Consider the following 17012-nt stretch of genomic DNA (forward strand, 5'->3'; position numbering starts at 1 on the left):
CTATAGTAGCTTGGTCGCCTATATAATAGTTGACTAATAGTAATAGTATTCTGTTTGTAGTAATAACGTTAGTAGTAGCCTTATACTAGGCGTGTAGCCCTTGTGAGTAGAATCATTCATAAGCTACATGTGGGCTATCCAAATGTCCATATACGTTCAAGTCGCACGCTTTTTTACCCCAGTCCAGCTACCAGTCACAGTGTGATCACAATAAAGACGTCACTCTCTAACTGAGCCAGTTAAGTGCGCAGCTTTTAACTGTACAACTTCAATTTCAGCATGCTTGCGGACGACATAGGAATCTTCGGATCCCATCGGCGTGTGAACACAAATACACTGACCCTATTATTTACTTCGCGTCCGTAGCGAAGAAATCCGTATTTTATGGTGGATTTCATACGGGGAGTTCAACGCTTTAGTGGCGAGCTCAAGTCGCTACAAATAAGAGGACACGAGGATCCTTAAAGGTATTTCTAACTGCGACACTGTATCAAAACTGAACATGTGTGCGCGAATCCCAGAGAAGCGCATTAGAAATATCACATTATAATGTTATTGGTTGGGCGTGAAAGCTGTCCATTGCGTAAAACGAACACAATTGAAATGGATAGGCGATGCATCAACGTATGTGACTTCTGTTATCGACTGTTGGTGTAGGATTCTAAGGGTGTAGGATTCTAAGGAAGGCTAATGCCTGGTACGGTTAATACGACTCATTTGCCCTGAAAACGAAAAGCCTTTACGCAGCGCGACATTTATTTTGCTTCTCACCTGGATAGGGTTATAGAATTCTGCAGAAGAGGTTATGAAATCCTGGAAAAGTGTACTACGCACTTAGCTGCTCTGTTTTCATATTGGCTTTCAGAAGAGAAACGCCCACTTTTACTAATGTTGTATGTGCATGGGGAGAACGTGTTTTTCAGACTGCCATTTGGTCTAGGTATATGACAAGTTTGACGTGCTTGCGGTTTCACTTTATTATAGGCCCGTTATTTTCTGATTCCGTTGTTCTAGTCCCGCATGATACGATTACGAATGGCACATTATAGCGCTGACCAGGATGCACTGGAAGGTGTTTTTTTTAAAGCCTTTTTAATGCAGTCCTTGGTGCTTTTGCTAACAGAAGGGGGCGGTGGTTCGCTCACGCACACGCATGCAGAAGTTTGAGTCATGCGTTTCGTTTGGCTGTGTGTGTGTGGGGGGGGGGGGGGGGGGGGGGGGGGGGCTGAATCACTTCTCTTACGGGAAGCTCTTGGAAAATTACTTTTCCAATTGCCATTGATGTTATCACATCCCAGATCCAAGTAAAACGTGTTTTTGGAGTTAGGCACAACCAATTCACACACCACATTCACACGGACAGTGACATCCTCCTTTAATACTACTTCTAACAACACACAAATTGACCCTTAAGAATTGGTGAAATAGAAAAGTGTTATTTAGCATGATTGACCAGGGCACTTCCATGTGTTTCGTCTTTGTGTCAGTGCCAGTAACTCCAGTCTTTTCTATCATTGTGCAGGACCATGGAGGAGGCCCCAGAGGTCCCTGTCTCAGACCCAGTCCCGGACCCGGCCCTAATCCTGACCCCAACACCTTGTTCTGCCTCCAACATACCCTCCCAAAGCCTGTTGGAGTGGAGGAAGAGGGTGAAGTCTGAGTACATGCGCCTCCGTCAGCTGAAACGCTTTAAAAACGCAGAGGAGGTCAAGGTAAGGAGAGAAGAGAGAGAGAGAGATTGTGTGTATAGGTATTACAAACTCTTCTTACATTTCCTGTCTTTTCCAGGCTTTGTTCATGTCCAACCGGCAGAAGATAGAGGAACGTACCAACCTGCTGAACGAGGAGTGGTCCAAGCTGAGGATCCAGTCAGTTCCCCTGTCTACCCCAGGTGGAGCGCTACCCGGTAAAAAGGTGAGAGAGAGAGAGAGAGAGAGAGAGAGAGAGAGAGACAAAATGATAGAGAGACATACAGTAGGAGGCGACGCATCACATTTTCTGGCCTATCCAGACAAAGCAACGATTTCCTGTGCCAGTGAACCTCGTAGCTGCGCTTGCAATAGCTCGTATGAAACGGGAGAGTCTAGCAGATGCAGCAATAGAAGTTTCATCTCCCAATGATGTTCTCAGATGGATTTATAGCTCTCAACAGGAAAAAATCCAAAAGAATTTTGTAGAATTGAAACAAGACCACTTTCTCTTGGTCACAGATGGACAAAAGCCCTTAGTGCTTAAATATGAGGTTGTAACGAGTCTGCACCATATACTTAAATACGTGTCATTTTGTCTTTGAAACATTTAATTTAAATAATTTAGAATTCCTTTCATTCCTATGGAGGACTGCTCCTACTGTGGAGTGCCAATATGGCCGACCGGTTGCTTCAAAGCCTCTCAATGGCCAATACATAGCATCAGCAATCCATGGTTTGTAGACATTGTTGGTCTGCACACATTTGAATGGTGTCTCTGGATTGCCCAGAGAATGTTATTTAGAACGCATTTCAATCATTTCAAGCCCTGTTGTGCCACTTTTGTTGAACAGGAAAAAATCATATCAGATTTTTCATCATATTTGTACTATGTACTTGAGTTTGTGTCCTCAAAGGGAGTACACCTCAGCAATTTATAAGAAAGATAAGTTCTAGGCCTTTCAAAAATGTTGCAGCACTACCAGTTATTGTTTATGGCCATCTCATGAAGAATATTTACTTTTGTGTATGTGTATTTAAGGGGAAATCTACATTTTGGCCATTAACTAGTCCATTCTGGCTCCTGCCTCCTCATTAACCAGGCCAGGGTCTGCTCTCCCATCAGGCAGACAGAGGACTGTGATGTTTCATCCCTTTTCAGGGAGATGCTAAGCTGCCAAAAAGGGGTCATGAGGCTGCCTTACTGAGGTCAATAACTAAACTCTCTCAGAACCTATGATGAAAACAGCCTGGAGGCAGACAGAGCAGCATCTTGTGTTCCTGAAATTCTCGCTATGCTCTTCTCTAGTGTCTTGGTATTTGTTTCCTAGTTCATTTCAGAGTAGTGTCAGTGGATATAGCGTTGTCTTTATCCATTTGGGTAATAGTAGCCTACCTGTTGGTTATAATCCAGTGCTGGTCAGTCCTCCTTTGTCATACTCACCCATCTGTCTCTGGTCCAATCACAGTTGTGCATGGTGGAGTTTGGCTTCCCAGCGATTAAAGCTCAGGCGGTTGCCATGCGGCCCCTGACGACCGTGGCAGGAATCCCCTTCATGTACTCCTGGTCCCCTCTGCAGCAGAACTTCATGGTATGGGGCTTTCCTGACAACACACACACAGTGAAACACACACACACATTCAGTATACACTACCGGTCAAAAGTTTTAGAACACCGACTGATTCAAGGGTTTTTCTTTATTTTTACTATTTTCTACATTGTAGAATAATAGTGAAGGCATCAAAACTATGAAATAACACATATGGAATCATATAGTAACCAAAAAAAGTGTTAAACAAATCAAAATATATTTTAGATGTAGAAATGTAGAAAATAGTCAAAATAAAGAAAAACCTGTGAATGTGTAGGTGTTTTAATACTTTTGAACGGTAGGAAAAACACGTCCTTATTCCACTTGTGTAATAACAATAAACGCTCAACCCCATCTCTATGCAATAGCAAAGTCATTTCTCAATTACTGTGCCACAACATGATAGGTCACTTCTAACGTTACTACGTTGTTATTACACAGGTATAAAAACCCTAATATGAACATATGCACACAGATTTATTCATGTACCACATTAACACACACACACAGCCAGATGTGACTATGTGTTTGTTGATTTGGAGTCACATAGGGCGGGTCACAATTGGCCCGGTCACAATTGGCCCAGCCTCGTCCGGGTTTGGCCGGGGTAAATAAGAATGTGTTCTTAACTGACTTGCCTAGTTACATAAAAAAATACAATAAAAATTGTTTCCTAGGTGGAGGATGAGACGTTCCTCCATAACATCCCCTACATGGGAGACGAGGTGTTGGAGCAGGACGAGGCCTTCCTGGAGGAGCTCATCGACAACTATGATGGTGTCCATGGAGACAGAGGTGACCTGCCTACCTACATAGACGAGGGATATCATCCTTTCTGTCCTGTTTCGATTACGCACACTGTCAGTCTGATCTATCACGGAGTTATATTATTGGAGACGTGGGGGTTAGGCGTGCTCCAGGATGTCACCGGTACAGTACGTGCGTTGCTGTGTGCTGCTGGGGCAATCTTAATTGTTTAGGGGATATGTGCTGACGTATATTGCATGATGTCATCAGTAGGTGCTGACATGTTGACTGTGTGGTTTGTCTCCCAGAGGGAGGGTTCATCAACGACGAGATCTTTAAAGAGTTGGTGGAGGCCTTGAGCCAGTACTCAGACCAGGAGGAGGAAGAGGAGGAGGCGGCGGAGGAGAAAGGGGGGAAAGAGGAGGAGGAGGAGAAGGGGGTGAGGAAGAGCGCTGGGGAAGGGACTGAAGAGGCCAAGGTGGGCCCCACAGCCTTCTTCAGGAGGAAGAGGAGGAGTGTCATAGAGGGTAAGTGTCCTCCAGAGTCTTTTGACTGAAAGATGGAACCACAACTAACACAGTTGCTCATGTCTCCTAGATGTGATTGGATGCTTATCTAGCAAAAGGCAATATGTGCTGTTTTCTATATGAGAGTCACTGGTTTTACTATGCTGGACTATCTGAAGGGAAATGTGCTCGCTTATTTGTATTTGCTATAGACTTGTCCTCCTACTCTTATCAGTGGCATGAGAGAACAGCGGGTACAGGTCAGGTAGATCACTGTGACTGTACTGTACCCCACGTTGTACAGGAGCCAGCAGGCCGCTCTGTCCCAGCACGGTGGCACTGCCTGGCATTGTCTACATAGAGACTGTCCCAGTCCCAGGGACAGACAGGGTGGATGGGGGGACATGTTTGGTCATAACACCAACACTGGTTACAAGGCCTTTTGACCTCTGGCACATAGAGAGCACCAGGGATTATGGGAACTGGGGGGGGAGCACATGGACAAACAGTCCTTCTCAATAGGCTCATGACTTTGCTATCGTTCCGATATGATTGCTTACATGACAAAAAGTGCAAATACAATTACATCTCAATGGGAATTTGGAACTAGAAAAGGGGTGGTTGAGTTGCTAATTATCTGCTCTTTGCTTTTCTTCTCACTACCTTCCTTAGTGAGGGATTTGCCTGCCAATAAGAAGATCCCGCATGATAAGATATTCACGGCCATCGCCTCGATGTTCCCCTACAAGGGTACGACGGAGGAGCTGAAGGAAAAGTAAGAAAAGTGCCCAACAACTGTGCTGTGCTTAGCCGAGCGTTGCTTAGTGTTCACCATGGAGATGGGAGCTCGCCGGGAGATGCTAATAATGCTCTCGGCCCTCTCTTCTCACGCTCAATAGAAAAGTTGTTGCATCCCCACCTGAAAGGCCTTTTTCTTAGAAAATACCGCAAACTAAACACTCTCATCCAAATCCACCTGCAAATGAGCATAGACCAGGGGTCGGCAACAGGGCCCCCCAAAGTTTTTAGTAAAACAAAGAATAATAATGTTTTGTTTTTCGTAAAAAAGAAAAGGACTGTAAAATCACCAGGACCTCAGCAAAATATTTGTTTCATTTAGGAAATCTGTTCCCAAGTATTCCCACAAATATTTTTTTTTTGAGTTGATCGTGTCTCAACGTAATCAACGTATGAAATTATTGTTATTTCCAAATGCAGTTTCTTTTTGGGCTTAGTTGTGGTCTATTTGCAATGTACAAATTATTATAATTATCTTCCGGCCCCCCAACCATCCGCTCCGACAAAAATCGTCCCGCGGCCTGATCTAGTTGCCTACCCCTGGCATAGACCTACTTGAGTCAGAATACAGCTACTTACTGCAGTTTCCCACTTCTACTGTAAATCATGCCATATACCATGCTCATACAAAATACAATCCTAATACAAAGTTATATTATGCATGGTAAGGCTATGTTTTTTGTTTTTATCCCCTTCTTCCCCAAATGACACCTCCCTAGGTACAAGGACCTCCTGGAGCCCCCCAGCCCGGTAAAGCTGCCCCCCCTCTGCACCCCTAACATAGACGGGCCGTTCGCCAAGTCTGTCCAGCGGGAGCAGTCCTTACACTCCTTCCATACGTTGTTCTGCAGGCGCTGCTTCAAATACGACTGCTTCCTCCACCGTAATGTGTCCTATGGGTTTACTCTTTTCTCTAACTTTCTGTATCTCTCTCTCTCTAACTCTCTGTGTTTTTAATCTATTGACATCTGTCAACATGTGGCTTTTCCTCGAGATTTATGTTTTTTCTCTCTCTCTCACTCGGACTCTCTTGGAATCAACACATCTCTAGTGTTATAATAAATGCATTATTACTAGCCAGGACAAACATATTTTCACGATTTCACTAATATCATCAAAATCAATGAATCGTAGCACGTTTTTGGGCTCATTCAGTAGTTTTTACCTGATAAAGTAGAATTCAGTTTTAAAATCATTTTTAAAGTACCGTTTGTAAAACATTGAAAATGATACTGTTGCTGCTTCTTGTTGTCATGGCTTTTTGATTTATGTCTGAGTGTTAATGTCCAAATTCATAATCAATATGCTGAAATACTTGTGATATTTTGAAGACCAATACATAAAAGTTACACCCTACACACACGTGTCACACATGTTCAGAATACTTGTATTTTGCTAAATGGTTAGTGCGTTGGGCCAGTAACCGAAAGGTTGCTGGATCGAATCCCGAGCTGACGAGGTAAAAATCTGTCGTTCTGCCCCTGAGCAAGGCAGTTAACCCCCTGTTCCCCCTGGCACTGAAGACGTGGATGTTGATTAAGGCAGCCCCCCGCACCTCTGTGATTCAGAGGGGTTGGGTTAAATGCGGAAGACATATTTCAGTTGAATACATTCAGTTGGACAACTGACTAGGTATCCCCCTTTCCCTAAATTAGCACCTTTCATACTGCACACGTTTAAATATTTACCGAGCGGTCACTCAAGAATGGAATTGATTAGCTTGCTCTACTGTAATCAATAGCATATTAATCACTCACATCGATAACGTATTGAAATCAATAGAACTGGGACAATAACCATGGCGATATGTACCATTAGCACTCTTCTACCAGACAAACCTCAATGAACTTGGGTATACTACATATATATGTCGAATGATGACAACCTGTCTTAGCCATTTATCAACTTATTTCTGTGAGAAAATGATTTTGGTAGATGGCCAATACGGAAAAGGAAACACTTTTTTGACTGGATAATTTCAACCAATCACCACCTCATCGGTTTCTAAGAGCAATAGGGGTTGGCTTTCATTTGAATGATAGCTTAACCCTCAAATCCATTAATTCATGTCATGCCAGAGCGCCCAATTTTTTTCTAGCCACTGTGGTCTAAAAATGACAGCTGCATTCTAAGTCCCACTAAGGACTGGCGTGTATGACAAAAACAGTGTCAGTGTCCAAAATATCTGATTATCAGCTGTTGTCAAACACACGTCGGTCTCAAAATTATTCTCTTCCTCAATAGTGTGCAGCGAATTCTACTAGATGAAAACCCAAAGTTAGTATGACATCCTGGCATTTAAAATAGTATAAAACGTTCTATTTTTGCACACCCAAAGTGCCTACTATTTAGAACGCAAGTACTAAACCAAAGATATTGATCTGTTTTAAGCAATCGATTTTGTGAGATCATGCTGACTATAAACTGTAGTACTAACATCACCAATCTGAGGTAAAAAGGATGTGTATTTCCTGCAATTCTTGTGTGGCAAAAACGTTAGTAGGTGTAATGTAGTAACACGTTCTGTCCACCATTGGGAAATTAGCATAATGTAACCTAATTAAATATGTCAAAGTAATTCAATATTTTAATATATGATAATAGTAAATGTAGCAGACTCACACATTTTTACAACAATGACATATATTTCTTCCTACTTTAATCATGGAGAGAATTTATATGCTCCTAAGCACAATTTAACCAGGCGCTCTAGACTAGAGTGTCCATAGGGTCTGTGCAGCAGGCGAAATGTTTTACGTCCCTACTATTACTGTTCTACTAACATACAGTATATTGTTACTATCAGTATACTAATAGTATGTGTCTTTCCAGCTTTTCACGCTACGCCCAATGTTTACAAGAGGAAGAGCAAGGAGATTCGCATGGAGACAGAGCCCTGTGGTCCGGACTGCTTTCTGCTACAGGTGTGCTCAGATCCTCTACGTGTCCTCTGTGTTTAACTCTGCCCGACAACAGACAGACAAGCCAATGATGACGCTCTGATCCATTCATCCCTCCTTTAACACTCTTCTACCTCTTCATTTCTGTCCCTCTCTTCCTCTCTCCCTCCTCTAAAGAAAGGGGCCAAAGAGTTTGCGGATCAGGAGATGCTGCGCTCCCAGAGGCCCCGGCGGCGGCGGCGGCAGCCACGCCCTCCCAGCTCCAGCTGCCCTGGCCCGTCAGGCACCACTGAGGAGGCCAAGCAGGTGGATAGTGACCACGAGACCACCAGCTCCTCAGGTAGCTTGGGGAAACACTAGCATTATAAGGGACAAGACAGACCAACACGAACGTCAGCGGTGCGCAGTAGAGCACCTGCTGGGTGTTGACAAACGGTGGCGATTCAACATGTAGAATCGTTGGGAAATGAACAGAAAATGACGACCGATGTTCTGTGGTCAGAGGCAATAGGACGGCCACCCACTGCGCACGGCCGATGTTCATGTTAGTCTGGTACGTAAGTACTTTAAGAGACAATTATGGGAAAGACAAGATTCTAAGGTACTATTCATAGGTTGCATCTCCGTCACTCGGTCGTGTCATGCCATTGTTATGAACGTTCTCAAGGCGCTCTCTACCGGGCGGCGCCATAGTGGTGCCCTAAAGTGGTGATAAGCCCAGTCATTCTGGACGGAGGCTAACGACTGTTCAGTCTAAATTACACTATTGTGCCTGGAAATACAACAAATGTACTTTAGACAGATGGCAATGTTGTCATAAGCTAGCAAAGTTTTTTAAACATAGCTATCAATGCTAACAGTATCTAGCTAAAATCCGGTGTCCTTCCCTCAATCTTAGCTAAATAGCTAACGTTATACTGCATCTAAAGTCAATCTGGCGACATCAAAATGATGACAAAAGATTTTTATTTATTTGCCTTCTTTTTTAATTGCATTGTATTTCTAAGCCACTGTAATTCCCCAGCTAGCAACGAGGAATCGGCCCAGAAGCGGTCAAAATGAATGACTGCCCAGAATCGGCCCAAGTACATCGGGCCATTTCCGTCTACCAGAATTTAGCCGACCCTTGCCGGCATCTTACCAGAATCCACCCAGAAGCAGCCCGATATAAATGTATCCAAAATTACCTGATTTAGTCATTTTAAATATTATTATTAAACATTTTGTACATACAAATTATACCCATCCTCAGAGGAAACACCATATACATCGCTAGAGAGCGATGGGACAAGGACATTCCGGCCGGCCAAACCCTCCCCTAACTCGGACGACGCTGGGCCAATTGCGCGCCACCTCATGGGTCTCCCGGTCGCGGCCAGCACGGGTCTCGAACCAGCATCTGTAGCAACGCAGTTTGCACTGCGATGCGGTGTCTTAGACCGCTGCGCCACTCGGGAAGCTCCATACACACAAAGTATCACACAAAGTATCACAATACTAAAATACTACACAGGACTCTTAAAGAATTTCATTTAAATGTTCATTGTATTTTTGATCACAGAAACAATGAGAAAATATGGAAAAATAAATAATGAAATGTTCATTATATAAAGCGGCCCGTGTAATCATCTGTCAGAGAGTAGCCCCAATCGGCCCGAGGCCCCAAGTAATACATTTGGGCCAGATAACTCACACAGGAATCGGCCCAGATCCACTGTGCTAGCTGGGGTACTTTTGATTACATTTTCATCAGCGCTCATTCACAATACATCGAGTAGGATGCTCAGTTGGGCATCAGTCCAAAACGAACGTTCAAAACAATATTGTGACGAAAGATGCAACCCATGAATAGAAGACTACCAGCTTCCTGTCTTCTCAGGTAGGAGAACACTAATGCCTCAGCTGCTACGGTACTACAGTATGTCTGTCATACCTCAGTGTATTAATGACAGAATGGATCGACTAAGTTCCCCATAACGCTCATCTGCCAGAATGGTTCATGTGTGCTGAATGCAGTACATCAGAAAAGAGAACCTTGGCTGAAGATGATTATATAAATATATTTTTTAACTATTCACTCTCACTCGCTCTCCAAACACAAGAATCCAACCATGCGTTTCAGCCCCAAAACCAATAGATTCTTCACTCAGCCTCTCCCCCTGGTTTCCTCTTTCTGTTGACAGACTCATGTGGAGAACAGTGGGAGGGGAGAAAGCACTCTCCTCAGGCTCTCGTTTTCTCTGTCTTAATCATTCACTCACTCACTCTCTCTACTGTCGCTCTCTTGCATTCCGTTTGGAAGGAACTAATATCTGTACTGGGATGTCACTGCAGCTCTTCATTTTGAAGACAGACTACTGACTTAAGCTGGTGGCCCAGCGGCCTTCCCCACTAGCTCAAATCATGTGTAAAAACAGATTGGTGAGCGGACTAATAAGCATTCCCCAGTCATAGCATGTGGTCACAGTAACACAGCCTTGAACCTGTTGCCAAGCAACATGTCACTCTCTGCCTTTTGCAGTGGGTGTATGTGCGTGAGTCTCAAATGCCCCCCACCCCCTCTCTCTGTGCGTGTGCGTGCGCATGTGTGTGTTTTTGCGTACGGTCAGAGAGCAACTCTCGCTGTCAGACCCCCACCAAGGTGTGCCCGGCGGAGGAGCACGGGGAGCAGGTGGAACCTCCTGTCCAGTGGAGTGGGGCTGAGGAGTCTCTGTTCAGAGTGCTGCACGGAACCTACTACAACAACTTCTGCTCCATCGCTCGCCTCATCAGCACCAAGACCTGCAAACAGGTGAACCACCAAGAGCCTACACACACCAGATGTTCATATACTCTATTGAAACGCCAGATAAAGCAAGTCTCCTGGCCAACACGCTAATGACTAAAACACATTACAGACTAGTACAGACCGACAAGACAACGAAGTGGTGCGGTGACTGTGTTGTAGTGTGTTGGCATTGATACAAGTGTCGTAACATATAATACTGTGTGGGAAATTGGGATGATTACAAATGGAATGTAAACAACACGCGGAGTCATAAATTAGGACTTTTACGATATGACATCTTTGTTATTCTCCGAGACTCCGTCACGGTCTCCGGGCTCAGACGGCTTCTAGCAAACGGATCCCTTCCTAGCTGAGGTATTGTGGGGATGTTATGTGTCTCTACTGTGGGGGAGTTATGGGAGTATTGTATGGGGAACATATTAGGCCTTCTGATCAGATTTACAAAGCTATTGAGAGACACGTTCCAATCCTCCAAAGCAAAACGGAGAGACAAAGACCCGAGAAACAAAGAGGGCGAAGCGCGACGACAGAGATCCGCCACAGACATTGCAAAGTAGTTTTGCCCCCTGCAGCAGCATCCCGGCCCCCAACACAACACCAGTGTGACTCTATAGCATGGCCTTGTTATCCCTCAGAGAGCCTGTGGTTTGGCTGGATGGAAACACCGTTGCTACGAGCCTCCCAGTCCCTCCCTCTGTGTAATGTGTGTCTGTCTGTTTTAGGGAGGAAGCCAAATCTGTTTCTTTTGGCAGGCAGAAGTGGTTTGGGGCTTTGCGTGTGTGTGTGTGTGTGTGTGTGTGTGTGTGTGTGTGTGTGTGTGTGTGTGTGTGTGTGTGTGTGTGTGTGTGTGTGTGTGTGTGTGTGTGTGTGTGTGTGCATTACGCTGAGATGGTGGTGGGTTCAAATAGGGGAGGAGAGGGCCGGGTGTTTTATGGCGTAATCACATGCAGCGATGCGCTTCCCAGCTTAATTTGAGAGACACTCAACTACACAATGGGACCAAGTCCAGAACCACACAACATTCTGCGTAGTTGTGTATAGTTGCGTCATATCTGTGTGTATGCTTGTAGTGTATGCGTGGACAAATATGCCTGCATGTGTGTGTTCCCTCTCTTCTTCAGGTGTATGAGTTTGCTGTGAAAGAAGTCCTGATCCATCGTGTTCCGTTGGAGGATGGTGGCAACGCCCCTCAGAAGAAGAAGAGGAAGCACAGGCAAGATGGCCGCCGACTTTTACACTTGCTCACTCCCAGTCCCTGTTGCAGCATGATCTCATAGGAATGTAGTGATACACAAATACACAAATTAGTGGGAGAAATAGATGAAACCTTACAGAAAATGAAAGTAACTGCTCTTTTTCAAATACCTTTGTACAGAAATAGACATGATTATTGTAAGTGTTTTCATTTTTTCTGTAGGTTATGGGCAAAGATACAGCTCAAGAAAGGTGAGTTCTTCACTTGACTGAAGTATTGAAATAGTCAAATTAACATTGTCAAATGCATTTCTTATACACATTCAGAATTATGTATCTGCTCATTGTATAATTAAAGCCTTTGTCCTCTCTAGATAACTTGTCCAATCAGGTGTACAACTACCAGCCATGTGACCACCCGGACCACCCATGTGACAGCTCCTGTCCCTGTGTGATGACCCAGAATTTCTGTGAGAAGTTCTGCCAGTGTGAGCACGAGTGTGAGTATCACCTTACCCAAACACACATCCACTGCTACCACCACGTCCTAACACACACACACCACTTCCCAACTCGGACAGACCCTTTGCAGAAGTCCAAGACATATCAGTATAAAAAAAGTCATATTTCAACACGTACTGAACATTTCTTCCACTAAACTGGCTGTGGTAAATGTTTACTACAATTACCTGCACTGACAGCGAGAGGTTTCACAGCTCAACTCTGTAATGGGAATAGGAATGTGTTCTTCTGCTGAAGACTAGCTCTCTTTTACTCGGTGGATAAAAAGGCCCTTTTGACAGGCCATAATAGACAGTGGAACAGTGTGTAAGGCGATCCTCCTCCTCGCTGTGTGTTCGCAGGATAAGCTGTCCTCTGGCAGGCAGGGTTTGGTTAGCTGCATGGGCATCTGTTCAGCATGGGGCTGTGTTCACAATGCTCTGACACATTCATCCCAGGAGAAATGAGCCTGAACCGCTGGGCCCACGCACTTCCACAAATGGCCACAGGGCGGAAGGAAGGAATGTTGAGAGAGAGAGAGAGAGAGCTTGGCTCTGAATTCACAGCTTTGGGTCATTTTGTGTTCTAATAGAAATACAGTCCTCCCTCCCCCTCCCTGGTTCTGACAGGAAGCAGCGTAGGGAGGGTTTTATGTGTGAGCTCCACAGCCCTGGAGAGGAATCAAAGAGATGTGACAGGCACATTGCCTGAGCTACAACATCCATCCCTATATTTATACGAGACAGACCGCTACGAATGAACACTGCTCGGTGATGCACACACACAGCCACACAAACTGTAGGGAAGAAGACTTAGGAAGGAGGAGAGACAAGACTAATGTTACTGCTCTGGTTATGGAGTATTGTCCTCCAGCTAAACCTGTTGGAGAGGAGAGGGACATTTTAAGTTGTCTGCTGCTCGTTTTCCTTCTTCCTCTGCCCGGAAGGCTTTCCATTAGTCTCAGCACAGCTGTATTTCAGCATAGCTGCCAGCAGAGGTCAGTGATTGATGAGTTACATTACAGAGCAGCAGCTTTTTTTACCGTTGAGGCAGCGTTCATTAATGAAAATGCGGTTGCCGTTCGCCACACAGCGACAGAGAATTCTGTTACAAAATAGTTTTCTAGTCCACTGAGGCATATAACTCATATAGCCTCTCTGTTACCACAGTATGTTTCTATGCCGTTTCTAAAAGTGACTATAAACCTCTCCGCTGAACGTTCCCCTGTCTGACTCTGAACACTACCCTGGGGTGTTACGTTGTTCTCCAGGCCAGAACCGTTTCCCGGGCTGCCGCTGTAAGACCCAGTGCAACACCAAGCAGTGTCCCTGCTACCTGGCGGTGAGGGAATGTGACCCAGATCTGTGTATGACCTGTGGAGCCGCAGACCACTGGGACAGCAAGGTAGTCTCCTGCAAGAACTGCAGCATCCAAAGGGGGCTCAAGAAGGTAGGCCAGTGGGTCATGTTCCAGTCCAAAGGAATAGAAAATAGAAGCTGGTTTCACAGGTTGCTTGATAGCTGATGATGTGCTGTATCTGAATTCAGGTCGGAGTCAGAACCCATATTAACATGCTTATGACTTGCTGAGGAATGAAAGGCACACTTGTATTATTCCAGTGTTGTCTTGTCATTTTGTGTGAATGTCAGTCAACTTTAACCTCTGACCTCTAACCTCTGACCTCTCCCAGCACCTCCTGCTGGCCCCCTCAAACGTGGCAGGGTGGGGCACCTTCATCAAAGAGTCAGTTCAGAAGAATGAGTTCATCTCGGAGTACTGTGGAGAGGTGAGGCTACATAAAGCTGTTGAACGTAGTTTTCTTTATCCTGTAGTGGGGTATAGTTGGATGTGGGGTTCATACCGTATCAGTATGCGTTTGTATGAATGTCTTTGTTTTAATGTATAAAACATTTATTCTGACCATCACACTCTGAAACTGTCTGTGTCCGCAGCTAATCTCGCAGGATGAGGCGGACCGACGGGGGAGGATCTACGACAAATACATGTCCAGCTTCCTCTTCAACCTGAACAATGGTAATAATGACTCCTCAACGCTCTGATGATGCACAGTTAGCCCTTTAAAGGACATCACAGTCGCTGTGTCCTGTGATCGCTGAGCTGACACTGTTCCTGTTATGTCTCAACAGACTTTGTCGTGGACGCCACAAGGAAAGGGAATAAAATCCGATTTGCGAATCACTCGGTGAACCCAAACTGCTACGCTAAGGGTAGGATCACATAGAAAATTACAAAGCCTGTTTTGTGGGATGATTTGGTTTGGTGACGTGTACAAATCAGTGATGTGATGGCTGTTGTTGTTGCAGTGGTCATGGTGAATGGAGACCACCGCATCGGGATTTTTGCCAAACGGGCTATCCTACAGGGGGAGGAGCTCTTCTTCGACTATAGGTAGAGCCCTGTGGCCATGGGAACACTGGAGCCTCGATACAATACGGTATCGCAGTCCTTCTTTGGTTGTCTCTGATATTTGTGGGATGACTTGCATTTTTTTTTTTTTTACTCTGACGCTTCATACTGTCCTGACTCTCTCTCCTGCCTCTTACAGGTACAGCCAGGATGATGCCCTGAAGTATGTGGGCATAGAGAGAGAGGTCGACGTGACCTAGCATTAACCTGCTGCATTTCAACCACCCGCACTGACCCCTTGCTGACTGACCCCCCCCCCCCCCCCCCCCCACCACCTGGTAACGCTTCTGCTCCTCCCCACAATGCCACAACAAACAGAAGCTCTTTTGGCCTCTGTGAAACATTCACCGTAATGGAGAATTAAAATGGCTGATCTATGTTGCTGACAATGGGGGCATTGACAACATTGCTGTGACCAAATGGTTTTCTTCTCCCTTGGTGACAATTTCCTCCTGCTACCACATCAGTGAAATCACTTCTTCTCTGTATGACGCACTTCCCCACTGCTTTATCACTCACCTATCGAAACTGTACGTGAAGCTTCTGGAACGAAACAAGCAATTAGAAGGGCAACAAAACCTACTATCTACAGTATATATTCAATGTATCGCTTATACTGTACCATCAGCCTCACAGCATTGTTGTTATTTTTAACATGAAAACATGCTGTGTGTTATTCTCTCTGTATTTTTGTTACTGTACTCACATCTATTAACTATTGCTTGTCCTCTCAATGAGCAACGCTAGCTTTTAGCCTACAGTGTATCTATTAACAGTGCAAGACAGCGCACGTGTTGTCTTTTGGTTTAAAATGAACTGTAAGCACATTAGCAAGATAATTAGCTTTTATTTTCAAATGCAGCTCGATGGAGGAACTCAATATCCTGTCATGTTACCTTTCCTGTTACTCAGAAAAAGCCTCTTCCTGGTAGCTTTTTGGAGGCAATGCTAAACTCCTGATAATGCTTAAGCTCTGTATCTGACCTGTCTCTGTGGCTATAGCATCAACACCACCCCTTCATACATAATGAAATAACTTCCTGTGCATTTATATCAATGTTCTTCAAAAAACATGCCGTACCATACGAGAAACCGACTAACTGAATGTGAACTCTGAAGTGGTGGTTGATGGGAGATCTCATTCCTCCTTTAGTCTGACAACTCTAGTCACCTGTGCCATTGGTACTCAGTGATATGTATACTTTATGAAGCATTTGCCATTCAGTTTACATGAGCGTCAGCTCTTCTAACTCCAAAAAGACTATATTCGTATATAAGAACCATGAACACTATAGTCTTCCCTGAACTAGCTGCGCGTGCCAAATGAATCTAAACTGAAAGAGAAGGGTTGTCATTATGGTGTTTGTATTGTATATAATGGACAGGACTGTGTTACAGGTAACCATTTTACGGTTATACTCGCCACGGGAAAATGAAATGGGGGAAAATAATGTGTTTTTGACAATTTCAATTTTCAAGTGCCCCACCTGGATGTTGTGTACGTACAACCATCCATCTGATCACGTTGTCACACTACATAAAAGTGAATTGTGGAACTGACATCCAGGTCTGATATTCACCCAGGATTTTATCCTTAAGTCCAAAACATTTACACCCACGACAAGATGAGATCTTTCTGCACGGAGGTGACTGAAACTATATGGAATTTATCGTTATGTACAACTTATGCCTATGAAAATAAAACTTTTAACTTTATACATTATTACCATATGCATCTTGTCGTTGAGTACCATTGTCAGTCAAAGTGGGGGAGCGCTATTCCGGGGGGGCGGGGGGGTAGGATGAGTCAGGGTTGAACATACCCTAGCGTCAACCACAACCCTAAATGTAGCCTCAACCCTAGTTTCATG

General features: G+C 44.6%; 1 protein-coding gene across 2 annotated transcripts; it reads left to right on the top strand.

Moving 5' to 3' along the window:
• Positions 1 to 214: 214 nt before the first annotated feature.
• On the top strand, positions 215 to 16864 carry LOC120034253 (histone-lysine N-methyltransferase EZH1-like). Of its 2 annotated transcripts, none has more exons than XM_038980754.1 (20): positions 215 to 467; positions 1523 to 1712; positions 1789 to 1914; positions 3158 to 3280; positions 3958 to 4075; positions 4336 to 4554; positions 5206 to 5308; positions 6051 to 6214; positions 8164 to 8255; positions 8409 to 8571; positions 10841 to 11022; positions 12141 to 12232; positions 12437 to 12465; positions 12588 to 12713; positions 13985 to 14163; positions 14405 to 14500; positions 14667 to 14748; positions 14862 to 14942; positions 15039 to 15123; positions 15281 to 16864. In XM_038980754.1, exons 2-20 carry the CDS (start codon positions 1527 to 1529, stop codon positions 15339 to 15341), a joined length of 2307 nt encoding a protein of 768 aa, XP_038836682.1. In that variant the 5' UTR covers positions 215 to 467; positions 1523 to 1526; the 3' UTR covers positions 15342 to 16864. The 2 variants fall into 2 exon arrangements, with proteins under 2 accessions (XP_038836682.1, XP_038836683.1); XM_038980755.1 differs by having other exon boundaries at positions 15039 to 15169; positions 15281 to 15396.
• Positions 16865 to 17012: the final 148 nt, after the last annotated feature.

This window comes from Salvelinus namaycush, chromosome 41, assembly GCF_016432855.1.
Source record: "Salvelinus namaycush isolate Seneca chromosome 41, SaNama_1.0, whole genome shotgun sequence".
Classification (NCBI taxonomy): domain Eukaryota; kingdom Metazoa; phylum Chordata; class Actinopteri; order Salmoniformes; family Salmonidae; genus Salvelinus; species Salvelinus namaycush.

What these genes read in the sequence shown, in the direction of transcription:
- LOC120034253 (XM_038980754.1), top strand. Translation starts at nt 1,527, where the DNA reads ATGGAGGAGGCCCCAGAGGTCCCTGTCTCAGACCCAGTCCCGGACCCG. An exon ending in GCACCAAGACCTGCAAACAG is followed by an intron (nt 11,023 to 12,140) that starts GTGAACCACCAA and finishes TCTCTTCTTCAG; the next exon opens with GTGTATGAGTTTGCTGTGAA. An exon ending in AAGAAGAAGAGGAAGCACAG is followed by an intron (nt 12,233 to 12,436) that starts GCAAGATGGCCG and finishes TTTTTTCTGTAG; the next exon opens with GTTATGGGCAAAGATACAGC.